At 42.2% G+C, this 20,161-nt stretch overlaps 1 protein-coding gene across 4 annotated transcripts in view; it reads right to left on the minus strand.

Annotated features, from left to right (window-relative positions):
* The window catches only part of fat3a (FAT atypical cadherin 3a), a 200,281-nt gene that overhangs the window by 70,464 nt on the left and 109,656 nt on the right, over positions 1 to 20,161 (minus strand). For all 4 annotated transcript variants that reach the window (XM_060943363.1, XM_060943365.1, XM_060943364.1 and 1 more), the window contains 6 exons: positions 16,204 to 16,400; positions 15,929 to 16,082; positions 15,539 to 15,772; positions 9,313 to 9,702; positions 3,699 to 3,913; positions 2,876 to 3,013 (listed from right to left, as the gene is read on the minus strand). In XM_060943363.1, the coding sequence (XP_060799346.1) occupies positions 2,876 to 3,013; positions 3,699 to 3,913; positions 9,313 to 9,702; positions 15,539 to 15,772; positions 15,929 to 16,082; positions 16,204 to 16,400 (1,328 nt within the window). The remainder of the gene's footprint in view (positions 1 to 2,875; positions 3,014 to 3,698; positions 3,914 to 9,312; positions 9,703 to 15,538; positions 15,773 to 15,928; positions 16,083 to 16,203; positions 16,401 to 20,161) is intronic.

Consider the following 20,161-nt stretch of genomic DNA (forward strand, 5'->3'; position numbering starts at 1 on the left):
TGTACCAGCTGGTGGTGGTGGTAGGATCATACCTCAGAGGATCATACCTCAGAATTCTCCAGCATAAACCATCAGAAACTTGAACACGACTTGGGACTTGGGAGTTACAACAGGACAATGAACCCAAACATGCATCAGAGCTGGTTGTGGAGGATAAAGCAGTTAACAAGCCCTGACTTCAACCCTATTGAAAATATTTGGACTGTGCTTATAAGTTGAGTCCATGCCAAGAAAAAAAAAATAATTCGACTCTACCAATTCTACCATGAAATGTAATGAAATATCCAAGCAGAATTCTGCCAGAAGCTTGTTCATGGTAAACAAAAATGTTTGGTGAAGGTGAATCTTGCGAAGCGACATTTTACCCAAATATTAGGTGTGCTGTATGGATATTTTTGACCCTTTATGTATAATTTTGACCCTGTGTTGATTTCAGAAAACCCAAAGAAAATTAAAACTTGTGCAGAATTCAAATTTGCAGTCAGAACTTTTAATAAAACACTCTATGATGTGCTGTTAGTGGAAATTATTATACATCTGGGACACTTTTTCCATGGAATAAAAACATGTATTCGATTCCGTCTAGTGGGTTTATTGATAGCATGCAACATTGTTATCATACTGTATCACTTATCCTCCATGTATTACGCCACTCTCCCCAATGGAGAATGAGCATGCAATATTGTTATAATATTGCACATTTTCAAGACAACACAATGTCATGTCAGAGCTCATGCAAACCTCCAATGACAAAACTTTTCTGCTGCACATCTGCACAATCATTTCTTTGTCGGCCAGGAGAGAGAGAAGACAAGGCTAATCCAGTGCTACTGCTAGGATTAGCTATGTTGTAATTAAGCACTAAATAAATAAACTAAAAACTGAAACCAAAGACGCACTGAGCACTCAAAAGGCTACCAAAACTTCATTATACAGTATATTCTTCATGCATATTTGCAAGAGAAAAACATACCAAAGGACATCGAAAAACTGGAAAAGAGACACATCGGAGATGTAAAACTTTGGTGCTAGCGAGTGACTAGTTTGTTAACAAACATGGCCGCCAGGTTTGGTTCATTGAAAGCAGAAGATAGATTTGAGAGAATTTTGGTTGCCAGGTCGTGCTGTTGTGTGTAGCTGTCAATGTTGATTTTAAAATAACAAAGTAAATTATATAGGGAACATAATAATAATAATAATAATAATAATAATAAAAATAATCAGCTTGACTGCACTAGCATTGATCTGTACTTACACTACACCAGCTAGAAGGTACCTGGTCTGCCGCGTTAACAGCACTGAGTCACGGGTAAGCTCGCGTTGGCCTTCGAGAATGCCAACGCGAATGTAATAATGTCATAATAATAATAATAATAATAATAATAATAATATTGGCTGGCTTTTTTCGTGGCATATTAGATATATTCCATTCAGCTACTTATCTTCGACTTGTTCAATATCATGCTAACTGAATGGAATATATCTGATAGACCACTCAACACCAGTCAATATTATATAAATATTCCATTTCAGGGTGGTCACAATGTGGTAACAGTCAACATCACTGATTAATTTCCTATTACTGCAAGTGATTCATTCTTTACTAGATACCCGTAGTAAGGTTGGATTTTAAAATCTTACAAGAAACACACTTATATATGTGGAGAACATGTTACTGCAATGGCATCAAGTCATTTTAAGATACTTGTACATAACTCGGAGATATTTCAACGGGCCTGTGTTAATTTAATACCTGCCCTTCAGTTGTATTTTAATGTCTATTCGCACAATCATGTTTCCCCAAGTGACATTCAAGCTTAATGGTCAGTGTGGCAGTGGGGGCGTGGTCAAGCGTTGGAGGGCAGGGCCAGGGAAGGTGAGCGGCAAAGTGAACACACCTGTTGTCAGTTGATGGTGTGTGTGTGTGCATCAAAAAAATCACTTAAAGTGCATATTCTGGACCAATTTTGTGTTTTTTTTTTTATATGAAAGAATGTCCCTTTACACACTCATCCAGAAGGGTAATTTTGCACAAGGCCATCTGTCTACAGCAGAAAAAATAAAATAACAAAATGCGTCTGGAAAAATCCCAAGGGAGTCTGGAGCCAGATTCGTGACGTCACCTGTGGAAGCGCCAGCAGGCTGTGAGAGCTTTGCACGGTTTCAGTGCACAGCCTGTGTAGACCAAGCGCTCCCATTTCTCTCTCATTGTCCGGTCTTTTGGGAAACGATGAGTACTAATCCCATCATGATTGGTGTTGCTACACCCTCCTACGATACATCTGTTAACCATTTTAATAATTACGCGATAACGTTGAAGAAATTTGCAGAAAACCACCAGGTCGTTTTCTCAAACAAACCAGCGCTGACGTAGGATTCAGAGGGAGGCGTCCCGCATGCGACGTCACGAAAATCAATGTTTCCCAGGAAATCCAAATGCCAAGTTTTTTCAGAGGCGGACCAATTCGCCTCAAATGGCTTGATTTCAACTGAATTTTTCTGGCATTGCACAAGGTAAAAAAATTGCAGAGAATGCAGAATGTGACAGATATTTGACCAAAGTTTAATATAAAATCGGAGAATTACATTGATCTTGCTCCTGAATTTACCCGTGATATGCACTTTAAGCTGAAAAGCTAGTAAGAAAAATAAAAAGTGACAGTGCTTAACATCATTACCTGCCTGTCTGCGCTTCAGTGTTCCACCCACCCTCAGGGACATACAACAGTCAGTTTAATACCAAGAAAGTAATGTGTTAGCACGTTTAAGGAGATTTTATTTTTTTTTTACTAAATTTTTACTAAAACGATAATTGATCATTTGAGTTCCAACTTGGTGAGCTTGTTGTCATGGAAACTGTGTTACTGTTCCTCACCGTTTCTCGATCCAGCTGTTTATTGACTTTGATCTGGCCCGTCACTGGTTCGATAAAGAACTGGTTCTCACGGTCGCCGCTGACGATGGAGTATAGGATGTCACTGTTCACCTGGCTGTCGATGTCTTCGGCGGTAACCTTAGCAACCAGACCAACATGTTATCTTGAAGGTAACTTCCAGCTTAACCAGTTAACTAGCAGGCTAGCATCTAACTACTGAATAAGTTCCAGTCTAGCAAAGTTGTTGCTCTTTTTCCTTTAAGCATTACAGGGAGTGATAGATACTGCACAAAAAATCATCGGCTGCTCTCTGCCCTCCCTGGACGATATCTCCAGGTCCTGCTGTCTCAGAAGAATAACCTCAGAGTCCTCACATCCAGCCCATCACCTGGTTAACCTGTTGCCCTCTGTGAGGTGCTACAGGTCAATCAAATCCCACACCACCAAACTTTCTAAGTTTCTTCCCCTGGGCCATACGTACCATAAACAATCACTGACACCTCCCCCCAATTCAAGTCACTCTCTCTCTCTCACACACACACACACACACACACGCTTCTTCACCTGCTCCAAGAACTACTGCACTATTTTAAGAACTTTTTTTATTATTGAAAGTTTTAACTTCGTATTGAACATTTAAAAATGCCACCTATTTTTATATGCTATATTCTTTATTTATTTTATTATTGTTTTTATTTGTTTCTGTACACTGTTTTGGGTGGAGCACCCACAATTTCATTGTACCCCACTGTGCAATGACAATAAAGTCTATTCTATTCTATTCTGGTTTTTGTTTTTTCTTTATAGCGCTGGATGTTGTTACCTTGACGACGGCATCACCGATGTTAGCATCCTCCCTGATGATGGCACTATAAAGATCACGCCCAAACATCGGCGCATTATCATTGACGTCCGTTATATTGATGTTCACCATGGCAACTGCGGTGAGGGGCGGAGTTCCGCCATCGCGAGCTTCTACCGTGAGAAAGTAATCTTTACAGGTCTCAAAGTCCAAAGGATGAGACACAGAGATTGCTCCTACGTACACACACACACACACACACACACACACACATCATCATTATGCTCTTAAAACACACACTGTGGACACTACAAAGGTCATCTATAAATAGTACTGTGTGTTCTTCTGTATGGTTATTCTTTAGTGTATCTAATGCAGTGTATAATGTACCATTGAAAGAAAATGATGTGCCTCAAAAATGGCACCTAAACAGTGCACTACGTGGTGTATAGGGTGTAGAAACTGAAACCATCCATGCGTAGCATCTTTAAATATCTATGCAAAGCAATTATTAAAGAAACTTTGAGCGAACGTGAGCTGTAAGCTGAACTGTGTCCGAGTGTGTGTGTGGGAATGAGATTAAGTGAGTGAAGAGGCGGGTGGCTGTGATTTAGGACACAAATGGCCTCAGGCTGTCTATATCTCAGCTTTATATACTGGCTAGAACAGCAAGAGCTGAATTACATTATAGAATGAAATGTGTGTGTGTGTGTGTGTGTGTGTGTGAGATCTGTGGTCAAATAAGCATGGATACATTTCCGCCGAACAAATTTCAATCCAAACACCAGAACATACACTATTAGCTAGCATAGCATTTAGCAGCCACAATAATGCTGTCCCAGTTACCATAGCATCTATAACATCTTAAATCGAATACTACCAACATATTTTTAAAAAAATGTTATGCCACCTCTCTGTGATAAATTCTATTTAGCAAGCATTGTTAGCTAGCTGTCTACATATTTAACAGTTAGTAAAATAACGCTTTCTATACACAATGAAAACTGGAAACTGCTTGTGTACAGGTCTCAATACTAAATACTAAAATACATATTGTACTGTAGAACATTCCTTTCTAGCTAGCTAACGAAACGTTGAACAACGATCCTTTCTCAAATGAAGGCACCCAGCCCTCAAAAGTACTTTTACACATAAAAGATTGTGCGTAAAATGGTTTGCTCAGAAATACTGTCAGGTTTAGCTCATGTTAGTCAGCTAGCTAATATTAGCAGCGAAAATTACGCATGTTTATAAAAATCCTGTCAGGTGAACTAGCTAGCTAGCCAATATTAGCAATCAAAATTATACATATTTATAAAAATTATGTCAGGTTAGCTAGCTAGACAATATTAGAAGAAAAAATTATACATATTTATAAAAATCCTGTCAGATTAGCTTGGTAGCCAATTATGCATGTTTATATAAATCCTGTCAGGTTAGCTCGCTAGCCAATATTAGCAGCAAAAATTATGCACATGTATAAAAATCCTGTAAGGTTAGGTAGCTAGCTAGTCAATATTAGCAGTGAAAATTATGCACATTTATAAAAATCCTGTTAGGTTAGGTAGCTAGTTAGCCAATATTAACAATCAAAATTATACATATTTATAAAAATTCTGTCAGGTTAGCTAGCTAGCCAATATTAACAGTGAAAATTATGCATGTTTATAAAAACCTTGCCAGGCTAGGTAGCTACCTAGCCAATATTAGCAATCAAAATTATACATATTTATAAAAATTATGTCAGGTTAGCTAGCTAGACAATATTAGAAGAAAAAATTATACATATTTATAAAAATCCTGTTAGGTTAGCTCACTAGCCAATATGAGCAGTGCAAATTACAGGTAATCCTGTCAGGTTAGCTCGCTAGCTAATATTAGCAGTGAAAATTACACATGTTTATAAAAATCCTGTCAGGTGAACTAGCTAGCTAGCCAATATTAGCAATCAAAATTATACATATTTATAAACATTATGTCAGGTTAACTAGCTAGAAAATATTAGCAGTGAAAATTATGCATGTTTATAAAAATCCTGCCAGGTTAGCTAGCTAGACAATATTAGCAGAAAGAATTATACATATTTATAAAAGTCCTGTCAGGTTAGCTCGCTAGCCAACATTAGCAGCAAAAATTATGCACGTGTATAAAAATCCTGTAAGGTTAGGTAGCTAGCTAGTCAATATTAGCAGTGAAAATTATGCATGTTGATAAGAATCCTGTCAGGTTAGCTAGCTAGCCAATATTAGCAGTGAAAATTATGCATGTTTATAAAAACCTTGCCAGGCTAGGTAGCTACCTAGCCAATATTAGCAATCAAAATTATACATATTTATAAAAATTATGTCAGGTTAGCTAGCTAGACAATATTAGAAGAAAAAATTATACATATTTATAAAAATCCTGTCAGGTTAGCTTGGTAGCCAATTATGCGTGTTTATATAAATCCTGTCAGGTTAGCTCGCTAGCCAATATTAGCAGCAAAAATTATGCACGTGTATAAAAATCCTGTAAGGTTAGGTAGCTAGCTAGTCAATATTAGCAGTGAAAATTATGCACATTTATAAAAATCCTGTTAGGTTAGGTAGCTAGCTAGACAATATTAGCAGTGAAAATTATGCACATTTATAAAAATCCTGTTAGGTTAGGTAGCTAGCTAATATTAGCAATCAAAATTATACATATTTATGTCAGGTTAGCTAGCTAGTCAATTATGCATGTTTATTAGCTCACTAGCCAATATTAGCAGCAAAAATTATGCATGTGTATAAAAATCCTGTAAGGTTAGGTAGCTAGCTAGTCAATATTAGCAGTGGAAAATTGCACATGTTGATAAGAATCCTGTCAGGTTAGCTCGCTAGCCAATATTAGCAGTAAAAATTATGCACATTTATAAAAATCCTGTTAAGTTAGGTAGCTAGCTAGACAATATTAGCAGTGGAAAATTACACATGTTGATAAAAATCCTGTCAGGTTAGGTAGCTAGCTAATATTAACAGTGAAAATTATGTATGTTTATAAAAACCCTGTCAGGTTAGCAAGCTAGATGATATTAGCAGCAAAAATTATACATATTTATAAAAATCCTGTCAGGTTAGCTCACTAGCCAATATTGGCAGTGAAAATTACGGATGTTTTTAAAAATCTTTTCGGGTTAGGTAGCTAGCTGATATTAGCAGAAAAAATTAAGCATGTTTATAAAAAATTCTGTCAGGTTAGCTAGTTAGGCAACATTAGCAGCAAAAATTATGTATGTTTATAAAAATCTTGTCAGGTTAGCTAGCTAGACAATATTAGCAGCAAAAATTATGCATATTTATAAAAATCCTGTCGGGTTAGCTAGTTAGCCAATATTAACAGTGAAAATTGTGCATGTTTATAAAAACCCTATTAGGTTAGCTAGCTGGTCAATATTGGCAGTGAAAATTATGCACGTTAATAAAAATCCTGTCAGGTTAGTTAGCTCGCCAATATTGGCAGTGAAAATTACGTATGTTTATAAAAATCCTTTCGGGTTAGGTAGCTAGCTGATATTAGCAGAAAAAATTAAGCATGTTTATAAAAATCCTGTCAGGTTAGCAAGCTAGTCAGTATTATCAGTGAAGATTAGGAATGTTTACAAATATGACTCAAAATTCTCTCAGCAATCCTATCAGGCAAACAAAATAAGAAATCTGTATATTGACTGACTGGATGCAAATAGTACAACAAGAGTACAACTTTCGACAGATGCTATTTAGAAACTATGTTAGCTACAGTGGTGCTCGAAAGTTTATCAACCCATTAGAATTTTCTATATTTCTGCATACGACCTAAAACGTCATCAGATTTTCACACAAGTCCTAAAAGTAGATAAAGAGAACCCAGTTAAACAAATGAGACAAAAATATTATGCTAGGTCATTTATTTACTGAGGAAAATGATCCAATGTTACATATCTGTGAGTGGCAAAAGTATGTGAACCTTTGCTTTCAGTATCTGGTGTGACCCCCTTGTGCAGCAATAACTGCAACTAAACGTTTGCGGTAACTGTTGATCAGTCCTGCACACCAGCTTGGAGGAATTTTAGCCCGTTCCTCCGTACAGAACAGCTTCAACTCTGGGATGTTGGTGGGTTTCCTCACATGAACTGCTTGCTTCAGGTCCTTCCACAACATTTCCATTGGATTAAGGTCAGGACTTTGACTTGGCCATTCCAAAACATTAACTTTATTCTTCTTTAACCATTCTTTGGTAGAACAACTTGGGTGCTTAGGGTCGTTGTCTTGCTGCATGACCCACCTTCTCTTGAGATTCAGTTCATGGACAGATGTCCTGACATTTTCCTTTAGAATTCGCTGGTATAATTCAGAATTCATTGTTCCATCAATGATGGCAAGCCGTCCTGGCCCAGATGCAGCAAAACAGGCCCAAACTAAGAAACTACCACCACCATGTTTCACAGATGGGATAAGGTTCTTATGCTGGAATGCAGTGTTTCCCTTTCTCCAAACACAACGCTTCTCATTTAAACCAAAAATTATATTTTGGTCTCATCCGTCCACAAAACATTTTTCCAATAGCCTTCTGGCTTGTCCACATGATCTTCAGCAAACTGCAGACAACCAGCAATGTTCTTTTTGGAGAGTGGTGGCTTTCTCCTTGCAACCCTGCCATGCACACCATTGTTGTTCAGTGTTCTCCTGATGGTGGACTCATGAACATTAACATTAGCCAATGTGAGAGGGACCTTCAGTTGCTTAGAAGTTACCCTGGGGTCATTTGTGACCTCGCTGACTATTACACGCCTTGCTCTTGGAGTGATCTTTGTTGGTCGACCGTTCCTGGGGAGGGTAACAATGGTCTTGAATTTCCTCCATTTGTACACAGTCTGTCTGACTGTGGATTGGTGGAGTCCAAACTCTTCAGAGATGGTTTTGTAACCTTTTCCAGCCTGATGAGCATCAACAACACTTTATCTGAGCTCCTCAGAAATCTCCTTTGTTCGTGCCATGATACACTTTCACAGACATGTGTTGTGAAGACCAGACTTTGATAGATCCCTGTTCTTTAAATAAAACAGGGTGCCCACTCACACCTGATTGTCATCCCATTGATTGAAAACACCTGACTCTAATTTCACCTTCAAATTAACTGCTAATCCTAGAGGTTCACATACTTTTGCCACTCACAGATCTGTAATATTGGATCATTTTCCTCAATAAATAAATGACCAAGTATAATATTTTTGTCTCATTTGTTTAACTGGGTTCTCTTTATCTACTTTTAGGGCTTGTGTGAAAATCTGATGATGTTTTAGGTCATATTTATGCAGAAATATAGAATATTCTAAAGGGTTCACAAACTTTCAAGCACCACTGTATCTAGTAAGCTATCTAGTAAAACATTTAGCCACCATAAAAACAGCTATGGCATGACCTGGGGTTTTGTCAAAAACTAAACATACTAAACAGTGGTGGTAGTAATGCTGTGATATTACAGTATGTATAGTAGTCTAACAGTACCTAACTTAAAACTACAGAATGGGACTATATTGGCTTGCTACTCAGCATGCAAGCATGCTAGCATTTGGGACATTGTGATACCTGTTCAGTCTGTGCACTTAGACCCTTCAGTATAAGATTAGTCTTCTCACCTGTATGTGTTTCAATGCTGAAGTGTCCTTGCGTGTTCCCAGACCGGATGCTGTAATAGATGTCCGCGTTAGTACCGATGTCCTTGCTGTGTGCATGGACACGAAGCACTGCAGTGCCAGCTGCTGCATCTTCGCCCAGTGTGGCACTGTAGTCACGCCGCTCGAACACAGGAGGGTTGTCGTTTACATCCAGCACAGCGATGGTCAGGTTGGCAAGAGACGAGAGACGATAGGGGACGCCCAGGTCAGATGCACGTACCACCACATGGTATGAAGATTGGACCTCACGATCCAGTGGCCGCTCCAGAGCCACCACACCAGTCCACTTATCGATGGAGAAGACACCTTCGGCTGAGTCTACTAGTGAGTATACTACTTTACGGCTCTCACCTGAGACACACAGAGAGAGAGACAGAATTAGAAAGAGATCACAGATAGAAAACTGATGCATAATGCAAGTTTGTCTGATTACAATTTCTGCAAGTTTTTTGCCCGTTCCTTGTAAAAAATACTTTCTTTTTTTTTTTGACTTTCAAAGCTTTTCATGTTCACATTCAGGAAAATGTGAAATGTGATATGCATTCAAGAGGCTACATTAGTGTGCAAACTTTAGACATTGTTTACAGCTTTATGAAAGTGTGCAAGTTTGTACCCCAGCACTTGATTTTCTTTCAGTGTGTAGTGCAAGACTAGACCATAAGAAGAAAAGAAGTAGAAACCTTTATTCGTCACATGCACACTTCAAGCACAGTGAAATTCATCCTCTGCATTTAACCCATCTGAAGCAGTGAACACATGCACACACACCCAGAGCAGTGGGCAGCCACACCAGAGCGCCCAGGGAGCAGTCAGAGGTCAGGTACCTTGCTCAAGGGCACCTCAGCCCAAGGCCGCCCCACGGCAACCTAACTGCATGTCTTTGGATTGTGGGGGAAACCGGAGCACCCGGAGGAAACCCACGCAGACACGGGGAGAGCATGCAAACTCCACACAGAAAGGCCCTCGCTGGCCACTGGGCTCGAACCCGGAACCTTCTTGCTGTGAGGCGACCGTGCTAAACACTACACCACTGTGCCGCCCGCAACAAGGCAGCAACAAGTGGTTGCCTCCACATAGGAGACCATCCTATGGAGCATGTAGCAGTCTTGAGGTATCCTACTGATTTTACTTGGAGGTGCAAGATCCTCAATTACCATATGAGACTGTCCGGGAATGAAACCATACATCCATCCATCGATCCATTATTCGTAACCGCTTATCCTGTGCAGGGTCGTGGGCAAGTTGGAGCCTGTCCCAGCTGACTATGGGCGAGAGGTGAGGTACACCCTGGACAAGTCGCCAGATCATCGCAGGGCTGACACATAGAGACAAACAACCATTCACACTCACATTCACACCTATGGTCAATTTAGAGCCACCAATTAACCTTACCTGCATATCTTTGGACTGTGGGGAAAACTGGAGCACCCAAAGGAAACCCACAAAGACACAGGGAGAACATGCAAACTCCATACAGAAAGGCCCCCATCAGCCACTGGGCTTGAACCCAGAACCTTCTTGCTGTGAGGCGACAGTGCTAACCACTACACCACCGTGCTTGAGACCATACAGGAATGTCCAAAGACAACCAAGAACCTTGGTGTCTTTCTTTGACTACAGACACTCCTTTTTTCCAGAATTTCAATACTTTTCCCTGTCTGGGATTGAGTACCTCTACCTTTTCAGATTTTCAAGATGTGTACAAGTACCCGTTTTCTGGTTTTCAGGTGTTTTGCCACAGGATAGCTCTGGACAGTTAAAGAAACAGTCTAAGGCTGCATTCAAGGTGACATTGCAATGTGTAATTCCCTACCTACAACTGGTAAAAGCCACCAAAACACCCCCTCTACTTGAAATTTCAATTTGTTAGTTTGGGGTAGATTTCTCAACTACATCTCCGTTTACAGAGTGACATCAAATCAACATGGCTGTTCCACTGTGAACAGCATTTCAGGCCAAAATGTTGCATGAATGGTTGAAGTTCACTATAGTAGAACAGAACCAGTCACCACTCACATCTGTAACTGTAAAATTGTAGTTAAAATAGTTTTTAAAGTTTTAAGTGCTCTGACAGTACAAACAAATGACAATTCATGTCAGTCAAGTCAAGTCAAAGTCCCTCTCATGGCAGAATCTGGTTTTCCCAGGCAGTCTCCTGTCCCAGTACTAACCAACTCTTTAAGGCATATGGGTAAGGCGCTGATCTCCATTTTGATAGCCCTCAGCCTCTCGCTTTTATAGCTAAGGTTACAGTGGGGGGTGGGTCCTCTGGTAAGCGTGAGAGTTTGACTTCCCCACTCGCATCTGTATTGCAGTATGCCTTGCCAGATGGTAGTAGGTACCATTTTTATGATGGTCTTTGGTATGACCCGACCACAAATAGAACTCCCAGTTGGTCTCCCGGTCGAGAGGTGGACACTCTAACCACTAGGCCAACTCGTGGTCACACAATTCATGAAGGCAAATCAAATGTGCCGAGGTGGAAAAGGATGTTATTACAACTCAAAAATTAACACTTTTAAGTCACCATGAACAAGGCACAAGGTTTCCTCTGCAAATACAGAACCTCTCATATACCAAGATCTTGTGGTCTCATATGGTAACTGAGGTTCTTACACCCCAGGCAAAATCAGTAGGATATCTCAACACTGCTATAGGCTTCATAGGATGGTCTCCTATGTGGAGGCAACCACTTGTTGCCCCTCTGCATTAGGGTCCAGTCTTTCACTACACACTGAAAGAAAATCAAGTGTGGGGGGTACAAACTTGCACACTTTCATAAAGCTGTAAACCATGTCTAAAGGTTGTCACAACCTCAAGTACAAAATCTTTCATAGGTTGGCTGAACACACTGAAGCCTTCTCAGTCCAGCCCAGAACTGATTCAAATGTTACCAATTATAACATTCTACAAGAGCAACACAATCCATTCATTTTCACAGAAAATCTAAAGGCAGTTCTAAAGTTGTTTTTTTTTGCAAGTTCAGACCAGGGCGGCATGGTGGTGTAGTGGTTAGCGCTGTCGCCTCACAGCAAGAAGGTCCGGGTTCGAGCCCCATGGCCGGCGAGGGCCTTTCTGTGTGGACTTTGCACGTTCTCCCCGTGTCCGCGTGGGTTTCCTCTGGGTGCTCTGGTTTCCCCCACAGTCCAAAGACATGCAGGTTAGGTTAACTGGTGACTCTAAATTGAGCGTAGGTGTGAATGTGAGTGTGAATGATTGTCTGTGTCTATGTGTTATCCCTGTGATGACCTGGCGACTTGTCCAGGGTGTACCCTGCCTTTCGCCCATAGTCAGCTGGGATAGGCTCCAGCTTGCCTGCGACCCTGTAGAACAGGATAAAGCTGCTAGAGATAATGAGATGAGATGAGAAGTTCAGACCATGCCTTTAAGTGAGTAGTATGGAGAGTGATTGTGAATTGTGAGGGAAGAACTCCGAGAACTTGGGTTAGAGTTTCAGTTGACTTCTACAAGGATGGTGGGGTGGCCTCCATTTACAGGACTGAAGGGTAACAACAGGTGGTTAAGTTGGGGAAAAAAGTGGTGCTCCATTAATATTCACAAGATACCCAATCCAGACAGCATACCAGCTGGAGCTCTTGATCAGTCCATTAGCCAGGACTGACGGGGAAGGTTGCATCCTTCAGAGATATTAAAATTGGCACAAAGATAAAGATGATAAAGCTGTCTACAGAAACAGCAGAAAGATATCTCTGATATCCATTACAGGAAAAGTTCTAACTAGGGTTCTGCAGATCAGCTGCAAGAAACTGATTCTGATTCAGACTGCTTTGAACATTACAATTTTTTTTTTTAAATTAATAATGGTAAAAAGGGGCACCAGGTCAGACAATGTTCTTGCAACCTTCTGAGCTAGACCTTTAAACATACCATACCCAATTACCAGAGCTCTTTCGCCTGTTCATTAGTCAGTGAGAAACAAAGGTAACAGAGCTGTCATAGAAAGTAGCAGAAAGTAGAAGTACAGTCGGAGGGACATCATTATTTTCCACTGCAGAGGATCATTTAACAGATACACTATACGGCCAAAAGTATGTGGAAACCTGCCCATCACACTTATACATGAGCCTTTCCCAAACTGTTGCCACAAAGTTGGAAACACAATTGTCCAGAGTATCTTTGTATACTGTAGCATTAAGATTTCGAATTACTCAAACTAAAGGGTCCAAACCTGTTCCAGCATGATGATGCTCCTGTGCACAATGTGAGGTCTTTGAAGACACTGTTCACCAAGGTTGGAGTAGAACTCAAGTTGCCTGCATAGAGCTCTGACCTCATCCCCACTGAATAATAAATGGAAATGTGGACCGCACACCAGGCCTTCTCACCCAATATCCATGTCTGACCTCACTTTTATAGCTGAAGGCACAAATCCACCTAGCCACATTCCAAAATCCAGTGGAAAGCCTTTCCAGATGAGTGGAGGGGGGCAAGTCTGAAATGGGATGTTCAACAAGCATATATGTATGGGTGGTGTGATAGTCAGGTGTCCTCATTCATTGGGCCATATAGTGTACTGTACTTCCACGAGCCTCCATTTGGCTTTTGCACAAAATAAAATATAACAGAAATCGTTATCACTTCCAGGCAGCTGCTAGAAAAGTGCAAGAAACAGCATCAAGACTTATTTGTTGTATTAATCGACTTGTCCAAAGCCGTTGTTACAGTGAACAAGGAGTTGTTGTACACTATTCTACAAAAGTGTGAGTGCTTAGAAAAAGAAATCAGACATCCATCAGGAGATCCACATGCCCTTGAGCGGGATGGATTCTGAATCTTTCTGTGTCAGCAAGACTGTATCCCCAGACCAGGCTGTCAAGGTCTGTCATATCCTAATGTATCCTCCTCATCATCATCCTTTGGCCTCAGCTGAGATTCTTCGAACAACCCCTTGCCATACCTCTCTGTCTGCCATTGCTGTGCTGAGATCCTGCACATGAATCCCAGTGTTCTTTGACAGAATCACCAGGAAAGTGAACTTCCTTGACCCAAGTGGGCAGTTGCTCGGGCTCCACAGTAATAAGTGTGATATTGCTTCCCCCTAAGCTCAAAAGCAGTGCCCAGCGAAGAGCACTCTTCTTTGCCTGAGTCTTAAGGAAACAGGCTGTAGATCCCAATAGATCTCTTCTAGTACTCCATCCTACTCCGTCAAGAGATAAAACACAACACTAGTTTCATCGCAGGATTCTGGATGAATGAAATGAGATTTCATGGCAGTAAAAAAGCCAAATTGTGCCACACACTGAGCTGAAAGGATCTCCATAGAATGCTGTTGATGCTGTCTACAAGGAAATGGGGTTAAACATCTCATCTCATTATCTCTAGCCGCTTTATCCTTCTACAGGGTCGCAGGCAAGCTGGAGCCTATCCCAGCTGACTACGGGCGAAAGGCGGGGTACACCCTGGACAAGTCACCAGGTCATCACAGGGCTGACACATAGACACAGACAACCATTCACACTCACGGTCAATTTAGAGTCACCAGTTAACCTAACCTGCATGTCTTTGGACTGTGGGGGAAACCGGAGCACCCGGAGGAAACCCACGGGGAGAACATGCAAACTCCGCACAGAAAGACCCTTGCCCGCCACGGGGCTCGAACCCGGACCTTCTTGCTGTGAGGCGACAGCACTAACCACTACACCACCGTGCCACCTGGGGTTAAACATCTTTAAAAAAAAAAGCTAAAAACCTGAAATCCTGGCCAACTCTAATACTAGGGACACAACAGTCTTGGTTGTTCACCATCAATGGAGGCGTGTTGTCAACAGTAAAACAGTAGAAATACATTGGCAGCATTCTGCCCTGAAGCAGCACCATTCCCTAAATCAGAAAAATCCCCCTGCACAAAGCGACTACAGTGGCTGTCTATCAACTCAATGTTTCCAGCAGATTCTTGGCATTTTAAAAAACCTCATTCTGAAACTCATTCTGCAGGTTGTTTACACATCCAGGACACAGCCTTTACAATCGTCTTGTCACACATATGCACAAGTGTTCACCTCCCAGAGAGAGTGAAAAGCACCAGTATTGGAAAAACGTGAATGGAGGCATGTAGCAACACTGCAGAGCAGATTGTACACAGGACTGTACGCTCACACAGGAACTCATCAATAATGCAGGGGAAGTTAGAGACTCTGCGGTGTGTGTGTGTGTGTGTGTTTCGTACCCAGGTCTGGATCTATGGCATTTAGCTGTGTGAGTAGTGCTTTTGCAGCGGTGTTCTCATAAACACTCGTCTCGTAATAGGTGGAGCCAAAGTGAGGAGGGTTATCATTAACATCCAGTAGCGAGATGGAAACAGTTGCCTCACACGAAAGCCCGCCCCCATCAGTCGCCCTGGCAACAAGAGAGTACCGCTCAACTTTCTCCCGGTCCAGTGACGTAGCTGTTTTCAGCTCTCCTGCAACACACACACACACACACACACACAACGTCATCCCCATGATAGACAGGCAGATGCAGAGACACAAACAGATAGATAGATAGATAGATAGATAGATAGATAGATAGATAGATAGATAGATAGATAGATAGATAGATAGATAGATAGACAGACCTGTGTAAGGGTGTATGGTGAAGTCCTCAGCCCCGCCCCCTGACAGTGTGTACTGTAGTTGTGCGTTAGAGCCGGTGTCTGCGTCCGTTGCTCTCACTCTTAGGATCAGATTTCCAACAGGGACATCCTCCGAAACAGATGCAGTGTACACCACCTACACACACACACACACACACACGCAAATGAGGCACAAGTAACCAATGCATGTACGCACATAAAGTAACTGTGTGTCTGTGCTTTTGTCTGTGTATAGGTATATGTTTATGTATTCTCACCGGGTCACACACAGGGCTGTTATCATTGGCATCGATGACGAGTACGTGGACGGTTGCCGTGGCAACGTGGAGGCCGTCCGTTGCCGTGACGTTGATGACGTAACGCTCTTGCTGCTCACGATCCAACAGCCTCTTCACGTACAGTTTCCAATCAGAGGAGAGCAAACTCAGGGCGAACACATCGCCACGGTTACCACCTGTGCGCACACGCAGAAGAAAAAACACACTACTTAACATCCAACATTATTTTTGATTAAATCACACCATGTTCACTATTTGCTATCACGAGTCTTGTAGCTTGTGCAGAAGATGGTTTTGTATATAGCTATGACTACATTCTACATTTCTGAGAGAAAACCTGGGAGAAAAACAAATGCAGTGCAGCTTTCTTTCTCACACACACCTCACAAGTCTCACACACACACACACACACACCTATATGTATTAATAACCTCTGCCAGTCGTGCCAGGCTCATTAATATAAACTGCAATAATCGCACCTTTTATTTTCATTTAGGTTATATTAACGTTGAACACTAATGAGCGCTAATTTATCAGAGAGAGAGAGAGAGAGAGATGGTAGAATGATGGATAGAATAAATTAAATGGGAACACAGTAATCTAAAACAGTTGGATCAATAAGGGTCCTATCAGTGTGCTCTTAAGTGCGCACACACAGGGCGGCACGGTGGTGTAGTGGTTAGCACTGTCGCCTCACAGCAAGAAGGTCCAGGTTCGAGCCCAGCAGTCAGCGAGGGCCTTTCTGTGTGGAGTTTGCATGTTCTCCCCGTGTCCGCGTGGGTTTCCTCCGGGTGCTCCGGTTTCCCCCACAGTCCAAAGACATGCAGGTTAGGTTAACTGGTGACTCTAAATTGACCGTAGGTGTGAATGTGAGTGTGAATGGTTGTCTGTGTCTATGTGTCAGCCCTGTGATGACCTGGCAACTTGTCCAGGGTGTACCCTGCCTTTCACCCGTAGTCAGCTGGGATAGGCTCCAGCTTGCCTGCGACCCTGTACAGGATAAGCAGCTATGGATATATATATCTTCTTCTTCTTCTTTTGGCTGCTCCTGATTAGGGGTCACCACAGCGGATCTTTCGTCTCCATTGCTCCCTGTCTTCTGCATCCTTCTCTACCACACCTGCCACTTTCGTGTCCTCTCTCACCACATCCATGCATCTTGTCTTTGGCCTTCCTCGTTTTCGTTTGTCCGGCAGCTCCATCCTCAACATTCTCTGCATCTCTTCTCAGGATGTGCGCATACCAACTCAGTCTCATCTCTCTTAGCTTAATTCCCAAGCTCTCTACATGTGCTGTCCCTCCAGATGTGCTCGTTCCTTATCCTGTCCAACCTCATCACTCCCATCGCAAACCTTAACATCCTCAACTCCGCCACCTCCAACTCTGCCTCCTGTCTCTTCGTTAAGGGTACGGTCTCCAATCCATACATCACAGCTGGTCTCACTACTGTCTTATACATCTTACCTTTCACTTTTGCTGGGACTTTCCAATCACAAATGACTCCCGAAATCCTTCTCCAACTGCTCCACCCTGCCTGCACTCTCTTTCTCACCTCACTATCGCAGCCCCCATTTTCCTGCACAGTTGACCCCAGGTACTTGAATTCACCAACTTTCTTTACGTCTACTCCTTGCATCTTCACTCCACTCTCATCCCCATTCTCATTGATGCACATGTATTCTGTCTTGCTATTGCTCGCCTTCATTCCTCTTCGTTCCAACGCATCCCTCCATCTCTCCAAACCCAACTCAACCTCCTTTCTACTTTCACCACATATCACAATATCATCCACAAACATCATGTTCCACGGTGACTCTTGCCTCACTTCGTCCGTCAAGCTATCCATCACTATGGCAAACAAGAAAGGACCAAGAGTACGCTTATGCACCCCCAGTGGCTGGATTTATACCTTGGGGGGGGGGGGGGGGGGGGGGGCAAGGTTCTGTGGGACTTCAGCTTCCAGACTGACAAACAGATCCTGGCTAACCAACCGGACATAGTGGTGGTGGACAAAGAGCAGAAGAGGGTGGTGGTGATAGATGTGGCGATCCCAGCTGACGCCAACATCAGGAAGAAGGAACATGAGAAACTTGAGAAGTATCAAGGGTTGAAAGAGCAGCTGGAACGGATGTGGAAGGTCAAGGGTTGCGTGATCCCCGTGGTAGTGGGGGCACTTGGGGCAGTAACCCCCAAACTGGGAGAGTGGCTCCAGCAAATCCCAGGAACAACATCTGAAGCCTCAGTCCAGAAGAGTGCAGTCCTAGGAACATCGAAGATACTGCGCAGAACCCTCAAACTCCCAGGCCTCTGGTAGAGGACCCGAGCTTGAGGATGACATGGATACCACCCCCCTGCTGGGGGTGAGAAGGAGATTTATATATATATATATATATATATATATATATATATATATATATATATATATATATATATAAACATTGCAATTTAATTTTTAATTTAACTCTGTTGGAGGCTAATAGCACATACTCTAGCCCTCCTCCTCCCCTCATCCACTTCATCACTTAATCTGTTATTTACTCTTTAATTATTTTCTTCTTTTGAGTCAACAAAAGCAACATCAGCTTATTCCCAAAGACCACACACACACACACACACACACACACACACACACACACACACACACACACACACAGGCAAATCCTCATTTCACCGACAACCACCTCTAGCTCTCACACCACACCATACCTCGTGCCATTCTCATGAAACACACAGAGTTCAGTCAAACCACTGGGGAATTCAGCAAAAACAATAACATGAACGAACAACGTCAATCTGAGCACTTTTTCAAGAGTTGACTTAATAACGGCGTCACCGTGCACTGTAATCATGATGTGCTCGATTTTTACGGTTATTTCCATGACCCTGTTCGTCATCTCTCAATACGAAGTGGGAAAACATCCTTATGTTAAATGTACTTTTTAGTTATTTCATTAATGAGCACATTTATATGACTCAAATTTATCTATCTAACGTTCTATACAAGCTCAGTGAATTTCCAGCGACAACACAAAAAACTCCACAACAAACATTCATATTAAAATGTAAGGCTGAAATTTGTAAAATGCGTCTGTCATTAAATTCGACACACTTTTCACATTGTTCTAGGTTAGTAAGTACGAGGGCAGAGTCTCATCTCATCTCATCTCATTATCTCTAGCCGCTTTATCCTTCTACAGGGTCGCAGGCAAGCTGGAGCCTATCCCAGCTGACTACGGGCGAAAGGCGGGGTACACCCTGGACAAGTCGCCAGGTCATCACAGGGCTGACACATAGACACAGACAACCATTCACACTCACATTCACACCTACGCTCAATTTAGAGTCACCAGTTAACCTAACCTGCATGTCTTTGGACTGTGGGGGAAACCGGAGCACCCGGAGGAAACCCACGCGGACACGGGGAGAACATGCAAACTCCACACAGAAAGGCCCTCGCCGGCCCGGGGCTCGAACCCAGGACCTTCTTGCTGTGAGGCGACAGCGCTAACCACTACACCACCGTGCCGCCAGGGCAGAGTCTACACTGAAAAAAACCTACATTTTATCTTTAAGTAAACATATCAGTGATAAAAATAGAGACTGATTTATCTTGCAAAATTACAATCAAACAAAGAATATGATTATTAAGCCTATGTCTGGTTATTAGTGCTGTCAAAAATGTCGCGTTATTAACGCGTTAACTTGACTCAATTTTAACGGCGATAATTTTTTTATCGCGAGATTAACGCTCTGTGACATGATGCCACGCCCCGCACAGCCAGAGTCCTCTGCCCTCCCCCGAAGAGCTACGGTGCTCGGCTTAGGTTTCGTTTTTCCATCAGCGGCTCCAGCCCCACTTTGCAGTGGCTGTGACAAGATGTGTTATGCTCTGCAATTAAAAAAAAAAAAACATTGGTACAACCAGTGTTTGAACTAT

Source organism: Neoarius graeffei, chromosome 16 (genome assembly GCF_027579695.1).
Source record: "Neoarius graeffei isolate fNeoGra1 chromosome 16, fNeoGra1.pri, whole genome shotgun sequence".
Lineage (NCBI taxonomy): Eukaryota > Metazoa > Chordata > Actinopteri > Siluriformes > Ariidae > Neoarius > Neoarius graeffei.